Genomic DNA, 22,996 nt, shown 5'->3' on the forward strand with positions numbered 1-22,996 from the left:
CATGTTGATGTATGATGTTTTCTTATGGAATTATATCATAAACATCCCACATAATTCAAAATACCAGATAAAAAATGGAATTCAAAGGTGGGAGTTGGGTAGCACCTGCTAGAAAAGAATCCTCTAAAAATGTTTCTTTGTAGCAACACCCTTAGGCCACATTAGAATAATTATGTAGGAAGAAAATCTCTTATTTGCTTTGATTTTTATTGAATTTTAAAAGCAATTTCAATTTGTATTAGATTGTTAGCACCTACAAAAGTACCAAAATTCCTCTTGAGTCTTCTAAAATCGAGAAATAAAAACGTGACGATGTGCTAAATTTTAGTTAAAAAGTAGAAAATGTTCAACCGGTCATTTAAACAAAGGAATTTAGAGTTTTTAATAGTGGCAAAATCAATGTTTAGTTACAGATATCCTCATATAAATTTACCAATGAAAATCATATGGTAGAATGGAAAACATGGATAGCCTTTACATAAGCTGAATGAATGCTCATATCAATCAATACATTTTTCCTGTATACAAAGTTCTGTTTCATTAAACATAGAAGTTAAGACAAAAAATATAGAAATTGTGAAAAGTAAATAATATAGTCAATTAAAAGGTTTACTCTTACCCTACTAGTGGGATCTTTTGGGTCATTTGGGAAGCATTTCACTAAATTTGAATAAATAGAATGGAAAACCTGTACAAGTTGGGGAAGTGACCAAATAAATATAAACTTATTTGAGAATCATGTGAAAGCAAACTCCACCAATGGATACATTTTACTTGCATGAACATGCCAAGTCTCTGGATCATCATCATATGAACATGGAGTGTTATGCACCCCAATGATGTCAGGAATCCTACCAATTTTAAGCAACGCATCATCATATGATGACGTCATCAATTTTTCAATACCATGGGGGTTTTGAAGCCTCAACCCACTGCTCCTCAAAGTTGGTGAGGACATCATAGGTTGTTGGGCCATCAATCCTGCAGTGAAGATCAATGCCATGGTTCTCTAGGATAATGGAGAGTTGACTCCTACTTGTGTGTGTGTGTGTGTGTGTGTGTGAGAGAGAGAGAGAGAGAGAGAGAGAGAGAGAGAGAGGTTAAAACAATTAGGCATATAGTTAAAATATTTCGTAACTCAACTTATATCGTAGGATGCATTTGGATACACAAAAGATCATGAAATTCATGATCTTTCATATTTAATTAATCAAAATTGGCACAAGATTGATGGGAATTTTCCTCCTAGGCTCGACCGGTCGAGGGTGAGGCTCGACTCAAACTCCAGCAACTTCAGGTTTAATTTTCTCCACACTGCTTAACCAGTTGAGGGGTCTGCTCGACCGGTCAAGGGTCCGCTCAAGGGTCGAGGACCCCGCTCGACCAGTCGAGGTTACGCAGATTCACTTCCGCGATTTTGTGCGGATTGGGGAATTTTGGGCGGTTTTTGCACCCATGCAAAAGAGAGTTTCCTAAACTATAAATATGAGGTACCTAGGCCTTTCTAGGTAATGCAAGAGGGTTTCCTAAAGATTTACAAGGGTTTGCTAAAAGGTTTAGCACTGTCAAAGGTATGAGAGAAAGAGAGAAAGAGAGAGAGGAAGCTTGTGGAAGGGAGGTTATGCTCATAGAGGTGATCTATTGTGCACTCGACATCTCAGCGCTTCTCCGTCCTCGTAATTGGTGAGATCTCTCCATTTTTCTTTATTCTCTTATTGTTTATCCACTCCTACATCAGGCTAGATCCTAAGGTTTTGTGTGGCCTACGTCCTCGAAAGTTTGATCCAAGCGGTATGTGCATGTGATCGATTAAAACGTTCTACTTCATAGTGGATTGTTGATTTGGACGAGGTCCTGTGATTTTTACCTCTTGGAGGGTTTTTCACGTAAAAATCTCTTGTGTCGTGTGGTTTATGCTTTGATTTATTTCATTGCTTTATTATCCCATAATTCTGGTGTATTTAGGAGGCTAGATCTTAAGGTTTTATGCAACGGCCCCCAACAAAGTGGTATCAAAGCGTCCAGGTTTATTAAATGGAGTGTGATCGGTTCTGAATTATGAACGGTGGCTCATTAAGGATGATCAGTCTCAATGGTTCTAACTGGACCATATGGAAGGTTAAGATGGAGGACTTTCTTTATTGCAAGAACTTGTATGCTCCAATCTTTGGCATATCAGCAAAAACAAAGGCTATGACAAATGATGATTGAAAGAAATTGGATTGGAAGGTAGTGGGGTTTATTAGACAATGGTTGGACAATTCTGTATTCTACCATGTGTCTACGAAGACCTCAGCTGCTAGCCTATGTTTGAAACTGCAAGGGCTATATGAGAGGAAGACAGTTGGCAATAAGATTTTTCTAATACAATGACTTATGAATCTCAAGTTTAAAGATGGTGGTTTTATGGCCGAGCACATGAATGAGGTCAGTAATATATTGAACCAGCTCTCCGCTACGAAGATGGTCTTAGACGATGAATTACAGGCTTTATTATTGCTTAGCTCATTGCCTGATAGTTGTGAGACATTGGTGGTGTCTCTGAGTAAGTCCACACCAGATGGAAATGTGTCCATAGAACAGGTAACCAGCTGTCTCTTCAATGAGGAGACAAGGAGGAAGTCTCAGGGGTCCACTCAGCAAGAGGCCCTTGTGCACAAGAATGAGGGAGAGGAAAGAACAGAAAATGTAGGAAGGCTCGAGATAAATCAAGAGGCAAGTCGACTTCCAGGAAGGATGTTGAATGCTAGAAATGTGGCAAGAAAGGCCACTATAAGCATAAATGTAGTAAGAATAAGAACGACAAGAAAGGAAAAAGAAAGAAGAAGGAAGATGAATTAGATTCCACTACAATTGGTTCAGATGGTGAAGTTGTAGTTATTCTTTCAGCAGATCATGATTTTTGTCTCATGGCTACTAGTTAGGACACCGACTGAGTGATAGACTTGGGAGCCTCATTTTATATGACTCCACGTAGTGACTTCTTCACAAGTTACAAGTTAGGTGACTTTGGGACCGTGAAGATGGAAAATTCTGTCATATCGAAGATCGTAGCAGTGGATGATATTTGTGTGAAGATTGATGTGGGTTGCACATTGGTTCTCAGGGATGTGAGGCATATCCCAGACCTTCGCCTCAACTTAATGTCAATGGGAAGGTTGGATGATGATGGCTATAAAAGCCGGTTTGCTGGAGGGTGCTGGAAGCTCATCAAGGGTTCATTAATTGCAGCTAGAGGAAAAAATTGTTGCATCCTTTCTAAGGCAAGTGTCAGTGTGTGCAACGGTGGGTTGAATGTAGCAGAAGATTCAACTTTTAACATGTGGCACATGCGTGTAGGCCACATGAGTGAAAAAGGGCTTCAGCTACTAGCAAGGAAGTGGCTCTTTCCAGACGTGATAGGTATACATCTCAAAACCTGTATTGATTGTTTATCAGGGAAACAACATAGATTTTCATTGGTTAAATCTGCTTCTTATGTTAATAAAGTGCATGCACTAGATTTGGTTTATTCTGATGTTTGTGGTCCTATAATGACAAAAACCTTAGGTGGGGCATTATATTTTGTCACTTTTATAGATGATGCATCTAGGAGGGTTTGGATTTATGCTTTGAAATCCAAGGTTGAGATCTTTAGTATGTTTAAATTGTTTCATGTTATGGTCGAGAGAGAGACAGGTAAATCAAGTGCATCCGCACTGACAATGGTGGTGAATACATCATGACTTTCATGAGTATTGTAAGTCCCTAGGTATACGGCATGAACAGACTGTGAGACTCGATCTGAGTTCGCAGGTGTGGATATGTGTGTGTGAGTATGCATTCCGTCCATCTTGATACCACGATCCTACTGGTCGAATCCCGGTGACCCGTAACCTTGGATAGTGTTTGCGGTCATTCGTGACCCCAGTCGTAAAGACCCGACTCGGATCGAGTTGAGACCTATGCCATTGTGACCGCATCGTCGCTGTGGTTCCAACGATGCATCTTGTGTGTCCATCCAATGTGTGGATCATAAGTTATGTGCATCTCATTTGTAGCCTATGAGCATGATCATGTGGCCCACCTAGTGTGGAGGGCACATTTTTCAAGGTAGCGACCCTCTTTTGTGCAAATTCCAACACACACTACCCATACACTACTTAAACCCCAAATCCTACACCACCACCACCCACACACTACCCATCCCTACTCTAGCCTAGCAACATAGTTTATATCACCATAGGCTATAATGATTTTTCTCTTATCTAGGAGAGAGAGTGATGATTACTTTTCCTCTCTCTCTTTTCTAGCAAATTTTCATACTCTCCCTCTCATTTCTCTCTACTTTCTTCTCTCTTAGAAAAAAATTCAGCCCCATTTTTCCTCTTCTCCAGCCCCTTCTCCCTCAAATCCCCTCCCATCTAACCTTTAGTAATCCATCTCACCCATTGAAACATGTCCCTTGGAGCATAAAGAGAAGATTGATGTAACTTTGGAGTGGGATCCATTAAGGTGGGTGATTATAATTGCTGATCTTCTTTTCTACCCTTTGATCTTATTTCTCTTTCTAGATGGATCATATGGGACCCACCAATCCATGGTGGGGATCCCATTTGATCCTATGGATGTGGCCCTTTGGCCTATCCTACATGCATGTCATGATCCATGATGGGGTCATTCTCCATGTACCCCATCATGATGTATTTAATGATCCACTCCATCTTAAGGTCATCTAGACCCTAAGGATCATGTTGGGATGGCATCCCAACCATAGATAGCAATTATAGATCATGCATGTAGTAATTTTATGTTGCATGTACAATCAATGTAGTTGTATGGGTATGATTCACTCTTGGGAGGGCCCACTAGTGGTGGGGCCTTACCCCCATGGCCGGATTACTCTCTTTCTTTCTTCTCTTTTCTCTGATGTATGGATGATAATGTGTGTGTGGCCCATTTATAGTGGGCCTTGGATGTCCCAAAATAAATAAAAATAAAAATCCAGCAAGGTGGGATGCTCTTACCACCTAACTCCATGATCATTGGACACCTTAATCAATGCATGCAAGTGTCCTAGTCCTAGTATGTGATCTGGACTTATGTGGGGCCCACTGAGGAAGGCCACACACCCTTTTTATGGCTGAGATTATTGAGATATAGGCTGATGTGTCCAGCCATGTATTGCTGTCCAAAAACCTGGACTGTTGCATGGACTGTCATGTTCAATCTTTGGCATGGATTTTTGGATCATGATTGTCATTATTTTCTTTATAATTATGGGGTGTAATTACAAGGTGTGGACCCCACCATGAGATGTGATGGTTCATACCTCAGATGGCCCATGAAATGGTACCCAAAAAGGAGGCCCATAGGAGTGGGCGGTCCACTTTGTTGGGCTGTCCAGCCCACATGTATGGAGGGAAAACATACACTTCAGCTTGGTTTCTCTGAGGGATGGGCCACTTTTATGGACCCCACCTTACTTTATTTTATGAATAAAATACTGAACCTTCATTTTCCCCCTCTTGGATGAAGGTTGGGCCCACCTTATTGGGTAAACAATGCATGGACAGCAACATCTCTTCCTGGACAGATTGAAATTCCTAATTTAATTAAAATATTTATGAGTATCTAAAAATCATAAAATTTTACATAGAGGTGGTTCACTCATGGTAGGACCCACATACAAAATTTTGGGGCCAATGGACACCTATACATACCATGGTGGTGGCTGGACCGGCCCATTACAATATGGTGTCCAGATCAGTCCGATTTTCTGGACGGTCTGTTTCATTTAAATAAATTAAAATATTTTAAGTGTTTAAAAATTTTAAAATTTTGTGGAGGTGTGACCCATCTATAGAAGTGTCACTCTGTAAAATTTTAGGCCCAACAGACAATCGAGCTGATTGTGGTACGACCTGTAAATTTGGGTCAGTTTGGGCCAAATACCCAGGCCCATATGGGACGCCCCATGTGGGCTACCTGCTGGACTTTGGTCTAGCAGTGTGGCCCCACCTACTCCCTTCTATAGTATGATGTAACCCTATGTGATGGGGCCCTCTGACTTGATAGCTGGACCACTTGGGCTGATGTCTTAATCAAACGAAACAATTACTGGACTCCAATAAGCCCATAAACCTGTTGGGTTAAAAAAAATCCAGCAACTTGTTATAATTATGATTGGCCTTTAGGCTGAAATTTTGAGGAGTGGGGCCCACCACATTGTGAAGATCTTAGAGAGAATAATAATTTATACCTTTGGTTCCTTAAATGTTGGGCTTGATAAATGAACTTTTGAGGCCCACCACAGTTGAATTTAATCGGGTCCATGAATGTAGCCGGTTGTTGAACTCTTTAGGCCCAATTGGGGTAGAACTTTCCAGATAGGCCCATTGAACTCTTGGGCCATTTTTACCATACTATTGTGTTGGGTTAGTGGGCCGGATTACACAAGTAGATGGGCCCTTGGTTGCCCACCAAATCAACTTTAATACTTGGGCCGGGTTGTAGGCCCAACTTATTTGACTAAGAGCATGACATTTGCCCATGTAGTTTGAGCAATGGGCTGCCTACTAGGCCACCACAATATATGAGATTAGTGGCCTTTATGTTGGGCCCTAACCTTTCCCCTATGGGCCCATAACAGTATATATGGGTTGGGCTATGTGTGTTTCCCTTGGACCCATGTTGTAGATAGGCCTTGGGCCGCCTTTCTGAAGCCCAACATGAGTATTTGTGATATGATTATGGCTGCCCGTTTCTTATTTCTAATGTTGCGTGGGCCTTGGGCCTTGATCCATGATCAATTAGAGATGGGCTAACTCTTGGGGACCAATTGTGGTTGGATGTCCACATTGGTGGCCCTAAGGTAGGCTCATGGGCTTCTATTGGTGGTTAAAGGCTCACCATAAACCCTTGCTAGGCTTGTTTCATCTATTTAGGCCTATACCATTAGTCTCGTGGTCCTTAGTCTAGGTCCTTAGTCTCGTGGGCTACCCCAGGTATATGGGCCCCCACTAGAGGTTGTATTCCTTATTAGGAATTGGTTAAGTACCTAGACCATTCATAGTTAGGTAGAGAGTTCATCGTCACCTCATCGGCACCCCTATTCATCTTCATGAGCCACTCGCATACGCATCATATGTATGCTTGGTTAAGGTATGATTGGCCATGACTGTGTCATTGTGTAGGACATGTTGCTATCTCTCCAAGAGATGAATGCTTGGAATTGATGCATGGGTGATTGTGTGATTCATGCATGTAGCATTGCATAGCTTGTGGATATCCTCCCTTACTTCATCAGGGCCTTACCTCCACAGGGGTATTCGTGGATGGTCGTATGTCTGGACACTGAAAATATTAGTTGAGCATACCGGGTGCATAGGATGCCCGTGGGTGAAATTTTCAAAACTTCTATGGTACTAAGGATCTGCTCCAAAGCCGTGACCGGGTGGAATACATGAGCGCACGAGGGCCTTATACCGTTAGGTCACGATTCCTACTGTCGTGTAGTCGGTTGGATAGGGGTGTGGCCTTACCTGCCTAGTGTGAGGAGGCATTGCTTGGCTGAGTCTGACTAGCTCGTAAATGGGTCCGCTACCTTCAGGCCTTGTTGGTGATTGGTTGTCCACAAGTGGGTAGTGAGGTCTCTTATGCTCGTTTGACTGTGCGGGGTCTATAGAGCGGCAGTCATTCAGCAGTGTAATGGACCCCGGTGATTTCCTTATGATTAAAAATGTACTTGACTTATGGCTTGGATATGAGCACTGACAATACTTGCATCGCATTAGCATTGGCTGTACAAGCCCCCCTTCATACAGTGCCTTGGTATGGCACCCATTACTTATTGCATCGCATTCATGGTAAGCCTTAGTAAGACTAGTGATATGTTCATTGATCATGCTTCTGTCCTTATACCTCCTACTATTCTTCTGTGCACCATTGTCACACACTTACACCACCCTCTAAGCTTCTATAAGCTTATGCACGATTGATGCGTGTAGGAGACTCTAGGTAGGCGCCGTAGCAGCAGAGCGTGTAGTAGAGTTGAGCAGTGAGGACTCCAGTGTTGCTGATTTCTCTCTTTTCCTTTTATTCTCATGTATGTCCTTTTGGACCTTTTGGATGATTGTAAAAGTTCAAATTTTTAGTGGATTTTGTGATGTGTGCCTTTGTTATTCTCAGATGTACTTGCTGTGATCTTGGGTATGCTCGCATTGGAAGTGATTATACTGTTATGAAAATCCTCCTTGTAGGATCCCAGGATCGGAACCTACCTCAGGAGCCGAGAATGGGGTACTACGGAGGCTATTGCGGCCAAAACCGGTCATCGGGTTCCTTGTGAGTCCGTTTACCGAGTCTGAGGCATGACACAGACGGTTCCCAAGACCCCCCAGCATAATTGTGTGGCTGAGCGAATGAATCACACCATTGTAGAGAGAATCAGATGCATGTTATCCCATGCGAAGTTGCCCAATACGTTCTAGGGAGAAGCAATGCACACGATAGTATATTTGATAAACAGGTCTCCATCAGCCCCGTTGAATGGAGAAGTACATGAGAAGGTGTGGACTGGACAGGATCCATCGTACAGTCATCTCAGGGTGTTTGGATGTAGGGCATCCATTCATATACCAAAGGATAAGAGGTCCAAGCTCGATATGAAGATTAGGCAGTGTGTGTTCTTCGGGTACAGTGACGAAAAGTTTGGTTATAAATTGTGGGATCTGACCAAGAAAAAACTTGTCAGGAGCAAAGATATGGTTTTTTTTTAAGATCAATATATAGAAGACATTAGTAAGCTAGAGAAGAACCAGCCTAGTTTAGGTGAGCTAGAGGACATGGATCTGGTTATTCCTCCCGTGGTGCCTGATGACGGGAGAGTACAGCAAGATGCAGATGACGAGGGAGTTCCTACAGAAGATGGACCAGCGGAGCAGCCCCCACTTGATCCACCTATTAAGCCACGGGTGAGGAGGTCATTTAGGGACAAACAGTCATCCAAAAGGTACTTGTCGCATGAGTACATTATGTTCACTAACGGGGGAGAGTCAGAAGATTATTCTGAGACCCTAGCCGATGAGAATAAGGGGGAGTGGTTGAAAGCTATACAAGAGGTGATGGAATTCTTGCATAAGAACCACACATATGATATGGTGAAACTGCCTAAGGGCAAGAAAACACTGAGCAACAAATGGGTGTTCAGAATGAAGATTGAGCAGAAGAATTCACAGATAAGGTTCAAGGCTATACTTGTGGTGAAAGGGTTCGGTCAGAGGAAAGGTATAGACTTTGAGGAGATATTCTCATTAGTGGTGGAGATGACATCCATACAGGTGTTGCTTGGGTTGGCGGCTCGCATGGATCTAGAGATAGAGTAGTTAGATGTTAAAACTGCCTTTCTCCATGGTGACTTAGAAGAAGAGATATACATGCACCAACCAGTGGGGTTCAAAGTCAAAGGCAAAGAGCATATGGTGTGTAGGCTGAGGAAGATCTTATATAGGATGAAACAAACTCCAAGGCAATGGTACAAGAAGTTCAACTCATTCATGTTAAACCATGGGTATGAAAGAATGAAGTCGAACCATTGTATGTTCATGCACAAGTTCTCAGATGGTGATTTCTTAATTCTGCTATTATACGCTGATGACATGCTCATCATATGAAAAGACATCAAGAAGATTGATAGACTGAAATATGAATTGGACAAGTCGTTCATGATGAAAGACTTGGGCCTAGCTAAGCAAATCATAGGAATAGAGATAACCCGTGATAGAAGCAGCAGGAAGCTTTGGTCGTCACAAGAGCGGTATATTGAGAAAGTCATAGAGCAGTTCAATATGAATGCAGCGAAGCTTATCAATACTTCACTCGATGGTCACTTCAAATTGAGCGACAGGCAGTGTCCCAAGACGAATGCAGAGGTGGATGAGATGCAGAAGATACCATACGCCTCAGCAGTATGAAGTTTGATATATGTTATGGTGTGTACACCCCTAGACATAACATGTGGATGGTGTTGTCAACCGGTAACTTATCAATCCTGGCACAGATCATTGGGCATTGGTGAAGTGGATACTGCGGTATCTAAGAGGCTCATCCAGGTTGAGCCTATACTATGGTGATGGAAAACCTGTATTAGAGGGCTATACAGATGCAAATATGACAAGTGACATAGACTCCAGGAAGTCTATATCGATGTTCATGTTCACATTTGTAGGGGGAGCAGTCTCTTGGTAGAGTAAGCTATAGAAGGTCATAGCATTGTCGATGATAGAGGTCGGGTATATTGCAGTTACAGAGGCATGTAAAGAGATGCTTTGGATAAAGAGGTTCCTATAGGAACTTAGCCTGAAGCAGGAACAACACATGGTCTATTGCGATATTCAAAGTGTTGTACGCTTGAGAAAGAATCCAAGTCAACACTCCAAGTCAAAGCACATGGAGATTCGGTACCACTAAATCAGGGATACTTTGGAACAGAAGGTGTTATAGCTTGAGAGTGTCCACACGAACGATAATGGATCAGATATGATGACCAAGGTATTGCTCAAGGGCAAGTTTGAGGTTTGTAGAAACCTGGCTTAGTTGAATAATGTGGATCTCTCTTGAGTCAGAAAGGGGCAGATTTTATGAGATTTTTCCTCCCAGGCTCAACCGGATAAGAGCCTGGCTCGACTGATCGAGGGTGAGGCTTGACCAGTCGAAGCCTGGCTTGACTCGAACTCTAGCGACTTCGGGTTTAATTTTCTCTGCGCTGCTTTACTAGTTGAGGGGTCTACTCGACCGGTTGAGGGTCCGTTTGACCAGTCAAGGACCCTGCTCGACCAGCCGAGGTTATGTAGATTCACTTCCACAATTTTATGCGGATTGCAGAATTTTGAGGCGGTTTTCGCACCTATCCGAAAGGGAGTTTCCTAAACTCTAAATTAGAGCTACCTAGGGCTTTCTAGGTAATGTAAGAGGTTTTCCTAAAGCTTTACAAGGGTTTGTTAAAGGGTTTAGAGCTATAAAAGGTGTGAGAGAAAGAGAGAGAGGAAGCTTGTGGAAGGGAAGTTATGCTCCTAGAGGTGATCTATTTGCACTCAACATCTCAGCGCTTCTACATCCTCATAATCAGTGAGATATCTCTGTTTTTCTTTATTCTCTTATTGTTTATTCACTCTTGTGTGAGTGAAGAAGGTTTGATCCAAGCAGTGTATGCTTGTAATCGGTTGTAACGTTGTACTTCATAGTGGATTGTTGATCTAGACGAAATCCTGTGGTTTTTACCTCTTTGATGGTTTTCCATGTAAAAGTCTCTTATGTTATGTGGTTTATGCTTTGATTTATTTCATTGCTTTATTATCTTATAATTCTTGTGTATTTAGGAGGCTAGATCCTAAGGTTTTGTGCAACAGCCCCTAACAAAGATATCATGAAATTTTATAATATTTGGTGTAACCAATTGAACCCACTACAAGAAATCTCTGTATCAGTAGCGCATTGTCACTGGCGGCCACAATGAACCACCAGTGTAGATGTAAAATGAGTGGCGTTTTTACGTGGCCACCAGTGTACAGATAAGCCACCGCTGCTGCAAAAAATAAAATAGGGCTTTTCCCCTCCCGAATAGCATCCCCAAATCGCACCTGCCAAATCTCTCTCCCAGAACCCTTTTTCCCTCCTCTCCCAAATCTCACCATCCCCAAATCGCGCGCGTGCCAATATTTCTCTCCGAAAACCCTTCTTCTCTCTTCTCTCCCAAATCGCACCCCCCATCCCCAAATCCCGAAAGTCTCTCTCTCTCCCCAACGTCCCTGCACTCCAGCCTCTTTTGATATGGCTTCCATTTCCATTGCTTGTTGAAGACGCTGATCTCTTAGTCGTTGCCCTCCTTGCTAGAACATGCCAAAGTCCAAGAAGGCCCACAAGAGGAAGAAGCACCAGCAATAGCTGCAACAGTATGCTTCTCTCTCTCTCTCTCTCTCTCTCTCTCTCTCTCTCTCTCTCTCTCTCTCTCTCCCTCTCTCTCTCTCTCTCTCTCTCTCTGGGTTTCATCATGTCTGAAATATCTTGTAGAGTGTGATGGATGATACGTAGGCACTTAGAAATTGCATACATGTCATACATGGTGGAAAAATCTGATCTGCATCTTGCAAGTGGTGTGGTTTTTGGTTTTGTTATGTTTTTTTGTGAAAACCACTAGGATTTTTTTTTTTTAATTTTTTTTTTTTTTTTTATAAAGTATAAAGAAAAGGTAATGAAGATGATATTAAATGTGAACCTTAACAAGTATTTTGCATTATCTGGGGAATTCTAACCCCATTCCTCATGTCCATGTCCATAACAATATCCATAACCATGCATCATCGATTCTCCTTGTAAGAAGACATCCTCCTCATGAATAAATTTGTCAAGAAATAAAAATATTTGAGAGTGGGCAAATGATAAAAAAGAGAAGCTATGAAGCCACACTTTTATTTAGATGCCTGTTAACGTTTTTGAAATTAATTAGAGTTTCCATGCTAGAGCAGATGCTTGATCCGTCAATCCTCCCTCCTCCATTATGATTTGGCATTTATCTATTCGGAAACATATGCAGAATTAATGGACAATTTTCTCATGGAATCGAAGTCTAGCATGGGAGATCCTGGGAAATGTGTATCTTCAGTCATGCTACACAATTTTCTTTCTGAATTCAGTTCAGCTTCTTTCAAGACTTTGCTGCTTCCATGTCCTTGTAGAAGACAGGAATTTGCACATGACATGATTTCTTCTCGGTAGCTTTCTCTATCTAGTGATTGGGTCAGTTTTTCAGACTATGTTTTATATTTTCACAGTCATATATAGGTTGCAAATCTTGCTAATTCATCAATTCAAATGGGATGGGCGGGCAGTCAATCTAATTTGATGCATGATATATGCAATTTCTGCAACACTCTTTAACATTTCATATTGCAGTTTTGGCAATTCATCAGTAATGGTTGAAGCTTTTGTAGAATGGTCTGTTCAAATTCTCTCAATTGTAAGTTGGTTTGTATCCAACCTAAAATCTCTTAGTCTAGACTTTGGTTAGGCTTGCTTTGTGACAGATAATGAAATTAGTGGATGGATATGTGTCCTATGGTCATCAAGATTGATTTGAGAAAAGGCTAATCGCCCATTCCTTTATGGCTTCTTGAGACAATTGGCTTCAACGTTAAATAGAGTAAGTCGACTGGTGCCCCACTTGGATCCTTGGAACACGATTCCAGAGTGATGGTTCCCAAGATTGATTTTTCCAGATGTCTTATGGTTGAGGAATGCTAATTACAGGTTCACCTTCTTCAAACACTAAACAAAAAACACACCATGTGCTCATGTGACGTGTGTGAGATTGTGGATGATCCTCGAGTGGTCCACAAGGTGCATGTGCCCACTTTTACCGTGGATGGTTATGATCCAAAAGCCAGACTGGTTGGATGATATCCTGACCATTCGATCAATGATCTTAAGATAGAAGCTTCAGGTTTGGATTTCCACTCTGTCTAAAATGTTCAGTAATTTCAAAACAAAGCCACTCCACCATTCAACTAAATGTTGGTCTGTGGCTAGTTGTAAATGCTACCTTAGCTACAACCCATTGTATTGGAGTTTTAGGTACTATCATATGCTACCTTTGCCAGTGGTGAATCCAATTAGACTTGTGGATACTTTTAAATGCCACTAGCTATGGTCGAATCCTATTGTTGTCTGATCAATAGAACAGCTGGTGATAGGGAGTGGACTCTTTCAAGAAGGCTGCCTTCAAAAATGTACAAGATGCCCCACTTCCCATCTTCTCCCATCAATTGTAGTGGAATTTTGCCATATGTAGTTCACCTTGATCATTTCCTAAATATTGGGATGCTTAAGTTAGCACTCCATGATTGGGCTCACCCACATGACGTACGCCCCAAGTTGATGTCTGTGATTTGGGCCATCAATCCAGAAGCCCGAGTATGGATTGGATGCAGAGTAAGAATGGTTCTGATTGGATGATTATGCCAATGAACAGGAGGACTTTTGCATGTTAATGCGTACTGTATCAACCAAGCAACCATATGTTTAGATCACCTTGTCTTTAGTGTTTTCCATGTCTATGGCCAAGCAATGGCTGGATTTGCTTGACATATGGAGGATTTTTTTACCGTTAATGTCAACTGCTAAAGCTAAGTGATGGATCACATGGTTCTAAATGAAGGCTCCAAATTTGGCACCATCATTTCTTAAGGGGTCATTTGGATGGTGGTAAATGTTTTACATCGTAAATGATTTACTAGTAAATTACTTAAAGGCTGTAAATGATTTATAGCCTGTCTGTTTGGCTTTAAGTTGTAAATGATTTATTAGCGAATCATTTATAGTGTTAAGATAGCCTGTAAATGGTAAATGAAATCTACTTTATAGGCTTTCATTCAAAAAATAATAATAATAATAATTTAAAAAAAAAAGGCCGTTGTCATTTCCTCATTTACTAGTAAATAAAAACTCAATTTTTTTGCTGGAAAATGAGAAGGGGGCTTTGTTAGTAAATCATTTACAACAAGTGGAAAATGATTTACTAGCAAATTGCAAGTGCCGCGAATGCCATTGTGTAGGAGTGGTTAATCTTTATTTGGTTGAGGATTGGTTTGTTGAAGTCTTGGTTTTTGCTTGCTGCCATCAGATTTTTGGTGGTTAGCTAGCTTTCATGGTCGATTAGTGTTTGGCAATAGTAAAACCGCGATTATTTTGGATCTCCGCCTCGTATGATGTTTTGTTCTCATAGGATGCATTTAGATTAAAAAATAAAATAAAATGATTTACTAGCAAATTAGAGCATCCAAACAATTGTAAATGATTTGCTAGTAAATCATTTATTACTTGCCCCATTTAGCACCATCCAAACGACCCTTAAATTAGTTTTTGTTATTAAAAAGAATTTGTAGATTTATTTTTATTTTATTTTTTCCATTAGCAAATGAAGAAAGTAAGAATTTGAGATTTTATTGTGAATATCACTACAAGAAAAGTGGGTTTTAGCCTCGGTTTAAAACTGTGGCTAAAAAGGTTAAAAAATGAGGCTAAAGTCTTTAGCTTCAGTTTTGCCTCAGTTATCCAAACCAAGGTTGAAACCCCTGTGGCTAAAGGCTTTAGCCTCAGTTTTAGCAACTGAGGTTAAAATGACTTTTATAGCCTCGGTTCTTCAAGTGAGGCTAAAAACCTTTTTAGCTTCAATTTTCTTGAAATGAGGCTAAATCAAAATTTTAGCCTCCATTGTTTTCAACTGAGATTAAATCCGAATTTTAGCCTCAATTGCGTTCAACCGAAGCTAAATCTATTTTTAACCTCGGTTCTCAACAACCGAGGCTAAAGCCTTTAACCACTGGAATTTCAACCTTGGTTATCAACAACTGAGGCTAAATTCAAGCCTCAGTTACAAATTGAGGCTAAAAATGTTTTTTAATTTTTTAATATTTATTTAAACTACTAATTCATTCATTCAATCCACTCATGAAACAATCAATCATGAAAGCCACATTACCAACAAAACAATTAACGATAGTTTATTTAAAGTTTAACTCAATCAAACTGTTACACAACACTAGGTTCTACAAATAATACAAAGTCATGGTTACGCCCGTCATCACCGGTGCCATCGTGCTTGGCGAACCCTGAGATAACACTACCCGTCCATCTTCTGCTGCTTCCAGGCCAACGTCATCATTGCCTCCACTAGCATTCTCCATTCAAATTGTGTGTAGCAGGCCCTGCAACCTCAATAGGTAGCTCTGGCCTGCTGGCTGCAACACATGAAATGAAACTCTCAAATAAGAAATTAAATGCAGATGGATGTGTGTAGGGAAAGGAAAGAGAGTAGAATTAAGAGTTGGAAGTGCTGGAAAGGAAACCCAAAAAGAGGATCCGATAATGAATGAGAAAACAGACAAGATGTAGATTATAGTACATTCTCACTGACCCGGATTTGCTTAATGCGGCGGACCTCATCAGGTCCATGTTGCAGACTCTCAGCCTGTAGAAATTGATAAAAACCAAGATGAGGCAGGGGAAATAAACTTATGCATTGTAACATAAGACTTTTACCCTATGAAAGACAATGCATCATAAGATATTCATTCTTCAAAAGCAATTGATATGACCTTTTTCTGATCCAAGCTATGCTTTTCACAATAAGCCTTGTGCTAAAAAAAACTTGCCTCCACCAGTCTTCACATCCATGATACTTATTATTTATAGTATCAGGAGTTAAACACTCACAAACTTCACTCATACCCAATGAGAATCCAAAAATTAACTCAGGAATGTCAGGATTAGACAGATGCAGTGCCACAATTGGCTCAGCCATAACAAATTACAATTTTTTTAAAAAGAAGAATTTAGAAATAATTATTATTCAAATAAAATAGCACATTACCTCAGTCTTCATATCTATCCCATATATACAGAAAATGTTTTTCAATGGAGGTCTATCCCAAGGTGTAAGAGGATTTAGCACTGGATCACCACGATACAACCTGAAATTTATAGCATTAAAAAACATAAGCTTGCTGGAAATGATATGACTCCAAAAATGCAGAACATTAGTACAGCACATGCAATCAAATAAAATAGCTTTTCCACCATCTACCTCAGGTAACAAGCCAATCCGCATTTGTAAAATCAAAGGCCAGAGGAGAACTTTAATCAGGCATGAAAGTGGAAGGGTCAAAACCTACAAGCCATAGAAAAGCATTTACAGGCAATTTTCAGCATCCAAACACAGACTATAAACCATTTACCTGTAAATCATTTACAGTTAACCCCATTTACAAGCATCATCCAAACACATCCTAACCATACCTATAAATAATAAAACTTGTCACCTTCTTCTCTGGCAAAAGAATAAAACTTGTCACCTTCTTCTTCTCTGGCAAAAGAATAAAACTTGTCTCCTTCTTTTTCTTCTTCTTTGGCAAAAGATTTCAAAGTTACCAGCGCATCCATAGGCAATTCAATGGCTCAGTAGCAAATTGGTGAAGTAAGTCAAAGAAAAGTTCTTACCATTGCTAAATCACATGCATGACTATCTTCTTGGAGAAAATTGTATAAAAATACAGTACCTGAGTATGGATACAGCAAAGATCAGGTACGGCGGATCCCCTAAATCCAAATTTTCATGACAAATACAGCAAGGGATTGGTCAGAACTCATAAGATAATCATGTTATGGATTGCACCATGTTTGATTGATGCTTTCTACCTTGCCTAGAACAGATGAAAGAAAGGCAACAGGAAAACATTTATATGGTGTCTCTCCTTTCTAGCAGTGCTGTGGTCAATCTAGAAAGGAAGAAACAACAGGTACTTCAGCAATTGCTTGGAATCTGTGGAAGAGATCTTTCATAAGCTAAACAGTTGGATCCGTCTTGGGCAATGGGTTTGCCTACAGTTTAGAAGTAAAAAAGGAGGAATTATTGGGTTGTTGGGTCTTTTTCTTCCTTAATGCCATCTTTAGGGGTGAATGCAATGATCTCTCTTCATCCCACATTGCTTATTCTCATTTTTCCCTCTTTTCAGTTGTTCTAATAAAATTTTCTTGTGTTACTGTTCAAAAAAGATAGCCAAGTTCAAATGATGCCCCAACAATATCAAGCAAGCTGGACTTGCAACCCAATTGGTAATATTCATTTAAAATTCTAAATAACTGATAGCTCAACAGTTTAAAAACAGAATGGATCTGCATTTCAAGTCTTGTGAAGGCAGGTCTCTTATCCATACCTTATCCTGCTGTTTGAGTATCCAACTCAGGTACTCCACTTTTGAAGGACCCACATAACATGGGTAGAAACTATTTATTAAAAAAAGTCAGTTTAAATATTTGAGATACCAATGAGTCAAGATGATTTGTAATAGTGGTGCAAGAACAGAAATTGGGCTGTTAATACAAATTCAAGCAGTAGTGGTTCACTGAATAAGCTGAACATTGATTCTAAACCCCATCCATAAATCTGGGGACCTTGCGTCCACCCAAAAAAAGAAGAAGAAGAAGATACCTTTCCTTTCCCTTATGCTAATTTGGAAAGAGCAAACCAACAAAATAGTCTTTCTTTTCCCTAATGCTCATTTGGAAAGAGTAGACCAACAAAATAGTCTCACAAAAGGAACATGTGCATGTGTAACTTTAAGCAATTCCAATCCAGGTGAATCATTACTTTGAACAATGCAATATTTGATGTTGACAAAAAGATTTTTATTTTTTGAGGTAATCCTAGCCTAAATTTATTCTCCTCCTCTAACCAAATGTGGGCCATTGACCATTTTTCTTTTGGGGACTGTTAGTTTAGAATTATTATATGGCTAAAAGCACAACTTATGGGGGTATTTATCGAATCAGTACTGGGTCTATACACAAAATATGTGGCATTTGTAATGTTTTCTAGACAACTAAGATTGCCTGAATGTATTTGAGCCAAGAATGACAAGGGAAAAGCATGTACATACATACCTACCGCTTCTGCTTCTTCTTCTACTGCTTCGGTGACACCTTTAAGAAGCAAGCCTAAAAAGGTAGAAAAAAAGGTAGAAAAAGATGAAAGTGAGGTTAGAAAAGTCTTCACAGGCTATTCTGCATCAACATCAAGCAAACAAAGAACCTGTTGTTTCATAGGTTTCCTGAAGTTGAGAAGCAAACAGTAGTTAACAAGACTTTTTAGCTTCTGACTGTAGCGGTCATTACAGATACAAATGATAGGAATTTTGGAAATCTTAATACTAGCAGACATACCATCAACCTCGTCCATAATCAACACAGATTTTGGATGCTTTGACCTGATTCAGAGATAGATAGCATTAGAAAAATGTCAATTATTTTTCGGAACATTAGAATAAGTAGAACAAAGTAAAGACCAACCAGTTCATGTTAGAACTCAGAGCTTCGTAGAGAGTTGGCAGCATTTAAATTCCCACTAAGGCAGTTTGCCTCCCTCCTCCAACCAAAGCCTAATGAATGGTGCTTTGATGTCCTCATCAAAATCTTCCCACTAACTTAAAATGTTTTAGCTCTTGGCAAATTAGAAAATACATATGAATAAATCTCCCCTAGAATGAAGAAAAAACCCCGAAATTTTTCATATTATCAGCAAACATAACTTTTCAAACAAATGTGGGTGTTTCATTTTGGGTCCTTTATTTGGGGTTGGTTTTACATTATTTTTCAAGAAGACTGTGAATCTTTAGTGAGAATTTACATCTAAAAACAACAGTGTTTAGTGCCTAAGAAAGCTGAGGAGATTCAACTCGTCTTAAGAAATGCTAAAGGGGGAGTTTTAGTTATAAGAAAAAGAAAGAGAAGTTGATAAGATCACACGAGAAATCAAGTACTCGAAAACTTGATCTTGTCTTTGAAAGTTGAGAAAATAAGATCATGCAAAAGCTTTCAAAACTCAACAAATTCGATCAAGGACTCAAAATGACTTGAAGAAAGAGATATAATAAGATTGTTAGACTAGAAAGTCAATTGAGCGTGCAGAAACTTGGAATTTTATGTTATTAACCTTAGCATTCTAGTTGTATGAGAACATGGTCACTTTGGGCTTTTGCTCCCATCAGGTCCATGATGAAAGACCAATAATTATGTTTGTCATACATGAACAGATTGCATAAAAATAAAAATAAAAATAAAATTTAAAGTTGTTCCATGACTCAAATAGTGTTTCTTCTATCAAGATTTGAAACAGGAATTCTCATGACTGCTTGACAGAACTTCAGGCCAGCTACCTACATGACATCAACCCTCCTTTTACTTGGTCTGGGGACTGGCTGGCTGAGAAATTGCTGAGAAGGACATTTGAAATTCCACGAATTTGTAACACAGTATTCATGTGACAAACATTTTTAAAATCTTTTTAGTTTCACCAAGATATTCCCAATAATATCCTGAGAAAACCTCAAAATCTAAAATCTCCCCTGAATTCTACTAGCAGAGAAATTACTGAGAATGATATTTATCTCTGTGACATGGATGTTTGAATTTATTTTATTTTTTGTGACAAGGACATTTGATAATTCCACTCATTTATAACCACAATATTCATGTGACAAATGTAATAGATCCATCACATGATTCACATAGATCATACATAACGTGCAGTTTCCTTGGCCAAGAAAAGCAGGTTGGTCCACTAATCAGGTTGAGAACACTTGTGTATATTTAATGCAAATTGCCATTTCTTCTCTATATTTTGGCCTACCTTATATAATGAGCGGACTAGCCAGATTTTTTAGCCTGGACGACTAACAGTCAGCTTGCATGCCATGTGTCTGTTTTCATATTTTCTCAGCTTTTAACATTGAACATTGCATCATTTGTAGCATTTTCTTTATTAATAATGTTGGCTTTTGGTTGCAGAAACGATTGATAATCTAATGGCTTCAAGTCGCAATTGGGCAGAGAATAAAAATAACAACAAAGGGATACAGAGCTTGGCACCACCACAACAACAATGTCGTGCATTCTCCAAGTCTCGCAGCTCTTCCCCTGAGACATTTCATCAAACACATCTTGTGCACACCTTAAACATTCACAACAAATAATGAATGACAAGACTATTTTATGTCTACATCCATTGTATACATGGCATACATCTATAGCAACCCAGGCCATCTAGATCATTGGTCCCATTACAGAGTTTAGGAAATCCCATTACAGGTCGAATTTGGGAATTTCTTCCCAAAAGGAATATCAAAGCGAAATAATGGAATTTATTATGAGAATCAAAACGTACAAAACGAGATTTTTAGAAAATGCATTTTTGAGCAAATCATGACACAGACATGCATTAGGCACGAAAACTGAGAAATTTGGGGGGAAATTTGATCCTAGAATGGTACCTGAGACGTGGCAGCCGCGAGGACGCCGGGATGGTAGAGTTGCTACTTATGTAGCAACGCCTACTACATCAGGGCTTGTTGCTATTGCTGCTGCTTCAATCTCTGCTGCATTCTCCCAACCTTCTTGAATGTATTGTCCAGGAACCCAACGGACAAAACAGCAAATCTCGGGCAGGAACCCTGGAAAGGAGCGGCGAAGAAGGATTCCAGCTCTTTTACAGAGATTGAAGCTGAGAAAACGAGAAAAAAAAAAAGGAGTAAAATCTACGAATCGGGAGCAGAAACCCTAGGCGAAAAAGCGAAGAAAGAGATCGAGGTCTTGACAGGTTCTTCAAAGATAGAAGAAATCAAAGAGATTTGTAGAAAATTAAATGAAAAAAAAAAAAAAAAAGGAAGGACGATCGAGGTGTGAAAATCCCAGGGGAAATTCCTAGAAAGAGAACGAATATCTCTCTCGCTCGCTCGCACAGCGAGTGAGAAAAGGAGTCAGGGAAAAAGCAACCATTCACGCCCGTCGAATTTATATTTTTGAATTAGACTTTTAGCCTCGGTTTGTATGCAACCGAGGCTAAAAAGTTCGTGTGAAATCTTTCTTCTGCCCATCCGATTTCATTTGAAATTTCTTAATTTTTTTCAGAATTTTTAATTATTTGAAAATTTTCAAATTTCTAAAAATTTTCAAACTTTTTCAAGATTTTCAAATCCAAAATTCTTTTTTTTTTAAAAAAAATTTCAAAAATTTTCAAAATTCTTAATTTTTTTAAAAATTCATACTTTTTCATAATTATCATTTTTTTTATTCTTAATTTTTCAAAAAAAAAATTTCTCAATTTTTTAAAAGTTCTCAAAAATTTTAAAAATTCTTAGTTCTTAAAAAATTCAAAATTCAAATCTTTTTCAAAACTCTCAATTTTTTTTTTCAAAATTCTCAATTTTTTCCCAATTGGCTCCATTTTTTTTTCAAAAATCTCAATTTTTTCACAATTGTCAAAAATTTTAAAAATTATTAATTCTTTCAATATTCTCAATTTTTTTTCAATATTCTTAAATATAGACTTTTGGCCTCGGTTCTTATAAAACGGAGGCTAAAAAGTAGACTTTTGGCCTCGGTTCCTATGCAACTGAGGCTAAAAAGTAAATTTTTTGCCTCGGTTCCGATGCAACTGAGGCTAAAAAGTAGACCTTTCGCCTTAGTTCCTATGCAACTGAGGCTAAAAAGTAGACCTTTCACCTCAGTTCCTATGCAACCGAGGCTAAAAGGTAGACTTTTCGCCTCGGTTCCTATACAATTGAGGCTAAAAGGTGACTTTTCACCTCGGTTCCTATGCAAATGAGGTTAAAAGGTAGACTTTTCACCTCAGTTCCTATGTAACTGAGGCTAAAAGGTAGACTTTTTGCCTCGGTTCCTATGCAACTGAGGCTAAAACCTAGACTTTTCGCCTTAGTTCCTAAGCAACTGAGGCTAAAAGGTAGACTTTTCGCCTCGGTTCCTATGCAACTGAGGCTAAAAGGTAGACTTTTTGCTTCAATTCCTATGCAACTGAGGTGAAAGATGAACTTTTAGCCTCAGTTCCTTAACAACCGAGGCTAAAAGACACATTTAGCCTCCATTTTTTCAACCGAGGTTAAAAAATTGTGGCTAAAGGCCTATTTTCTTGTAGTGTATCCTATAAAATTTAGAATTTTAAGTAATTCATTTTATAATTATATGTTGAAGTTTTTAAGAAAAAGTGTGTGTGTGTGTCTCTGTGTGTGTGTGTGTGTACGTATATGTGTGTGTGTATGTGTATATGTATGCACACACACACACGTGTGTGTGTGTGTGTGTGTGTAAAAGGTGAGATTTTCCTTACAATATCCTGAGAAGAATCTCATGACTAAAAAAATCTCCAAAGAAATTAACTACAGGGGCAGCTTTCTCTTGGCCATTAATTATGGTGGAAAAGGGGGAGGAGCATTGTGGGGTTCATAATTACGGTTATTTCTGAGGCCTTTTAGATGGCAGCAGCAGTGGCGCTGCCAATGTTATGCACCGATTGTTTTAATGTTGTTCATCAATGCACTGCTAGTTTTTAGTGGTGAAAAGGTGCAAAGTATATAATCACATCTTTCCTCCCTCACCCTCTCTCTTCTCTCTC

The 22,996-nt window shown here is 39.4% G+C and overlaps 1 protein-coding gene across 5 annotated transcripts; it reads right to left on the reverse strand.

The window, feature by feature from the left end:
* Nucleotides 1–15,510: 15,510 nt before the first annotated feature.
* On the reverse strand, nucleotides 15,511–21,339 carry LOC131232853 (uncharacterized). 5 transcript variants are annotated; one of them, XM_058229351.1, is made up of 8 exons: nucleotides 18,880–19,270; nucleotides 18,754–18,797; nucleotides 18,475–18,528; nucleotides 17,032–17,090; nucleotides 16,831–16,934; nucleotides 16,619–16,702; nucleotides 15,950–16,505; nucleotides 15,511–15,773 (listed from the first exon to the last, which is right to left on the reverse strand). In XM_058229351.1, exons 1-6 carry the CDS (start codon nucleotides 18,921–18,923, stop codon nucleotides 16,696–16,698), a joined length of 312 nt encoding a protein of 103 aa, XP_058085334.1. In that variant the 5' UTR covers nucleotides 18,924–19,270; the 3' UTR covers nucleotides 15,511–15,773; nucleotides 15,950–16,505; nucleotides 16,619–16,695. The 5 variants fall into 5 exon arrangements, 3 of the variants coding, with proteins under 3 accessions (XP_058085334.1, XP_058085332.1, XP_058085335.1); XR_009164961.1 differs by lacking the exon at nucleotides 18,880–19,270 and adding an exon at nucleotides 20,859–21,339 and having other exon boundaries at nucleotides 15,950–16,702; XR_009164962.1 differs by lacking the exons at nucleotides 18,754–18,797; nucleotides 18,880–19,270 and adding an exon at nucleotides 20,859–21,338 and having other exon boundaries at nucleotides 15,950–16,702.
* Nucleotides 21,340–22,996: the final 1,657 nt, after the last annotated feature.

Source organism: Magnolia sinica, chromosome 18 (genome assembly GCF_029962835.1).
Source record: "Magnolia sinica isolate HGM2019 chromosome 18, MsV1, whole genome shotgun sequence".
Taxonomy (NCBI): domain Eukaryota; kingdom Viridiplantae; phylum Streptophyta; class Magnoliopsida; order Magnoliales; family Magnoliaceae; genus Magnolia; species Magnolia sinica.

Bases quoted from the DNA above. Each gene is read 5' to 3' on its own strand.
- LOC131232853 (XM_058229349.1), bottom strand. From the start codon at position 18,923: ATGCTGCCAACTCTCTACGAAGCTCTGAGTTCTAACATGAACTG. The intron at 18,798-18,879 runs GTTGGTCTTTAC...TCTCTGAATCAG, and splicing joins CTGAGTTCTAACATGAACTG to GTCAAAGCATCCAAAATCTG. The intron at 16,935-17,031 runs GTAAGAACTTTT...TTGCCAAAGAAG, and splicing joins ATGCATGTGATTTAGCAATG to AAGAAAAAGAAGGAGACAAG.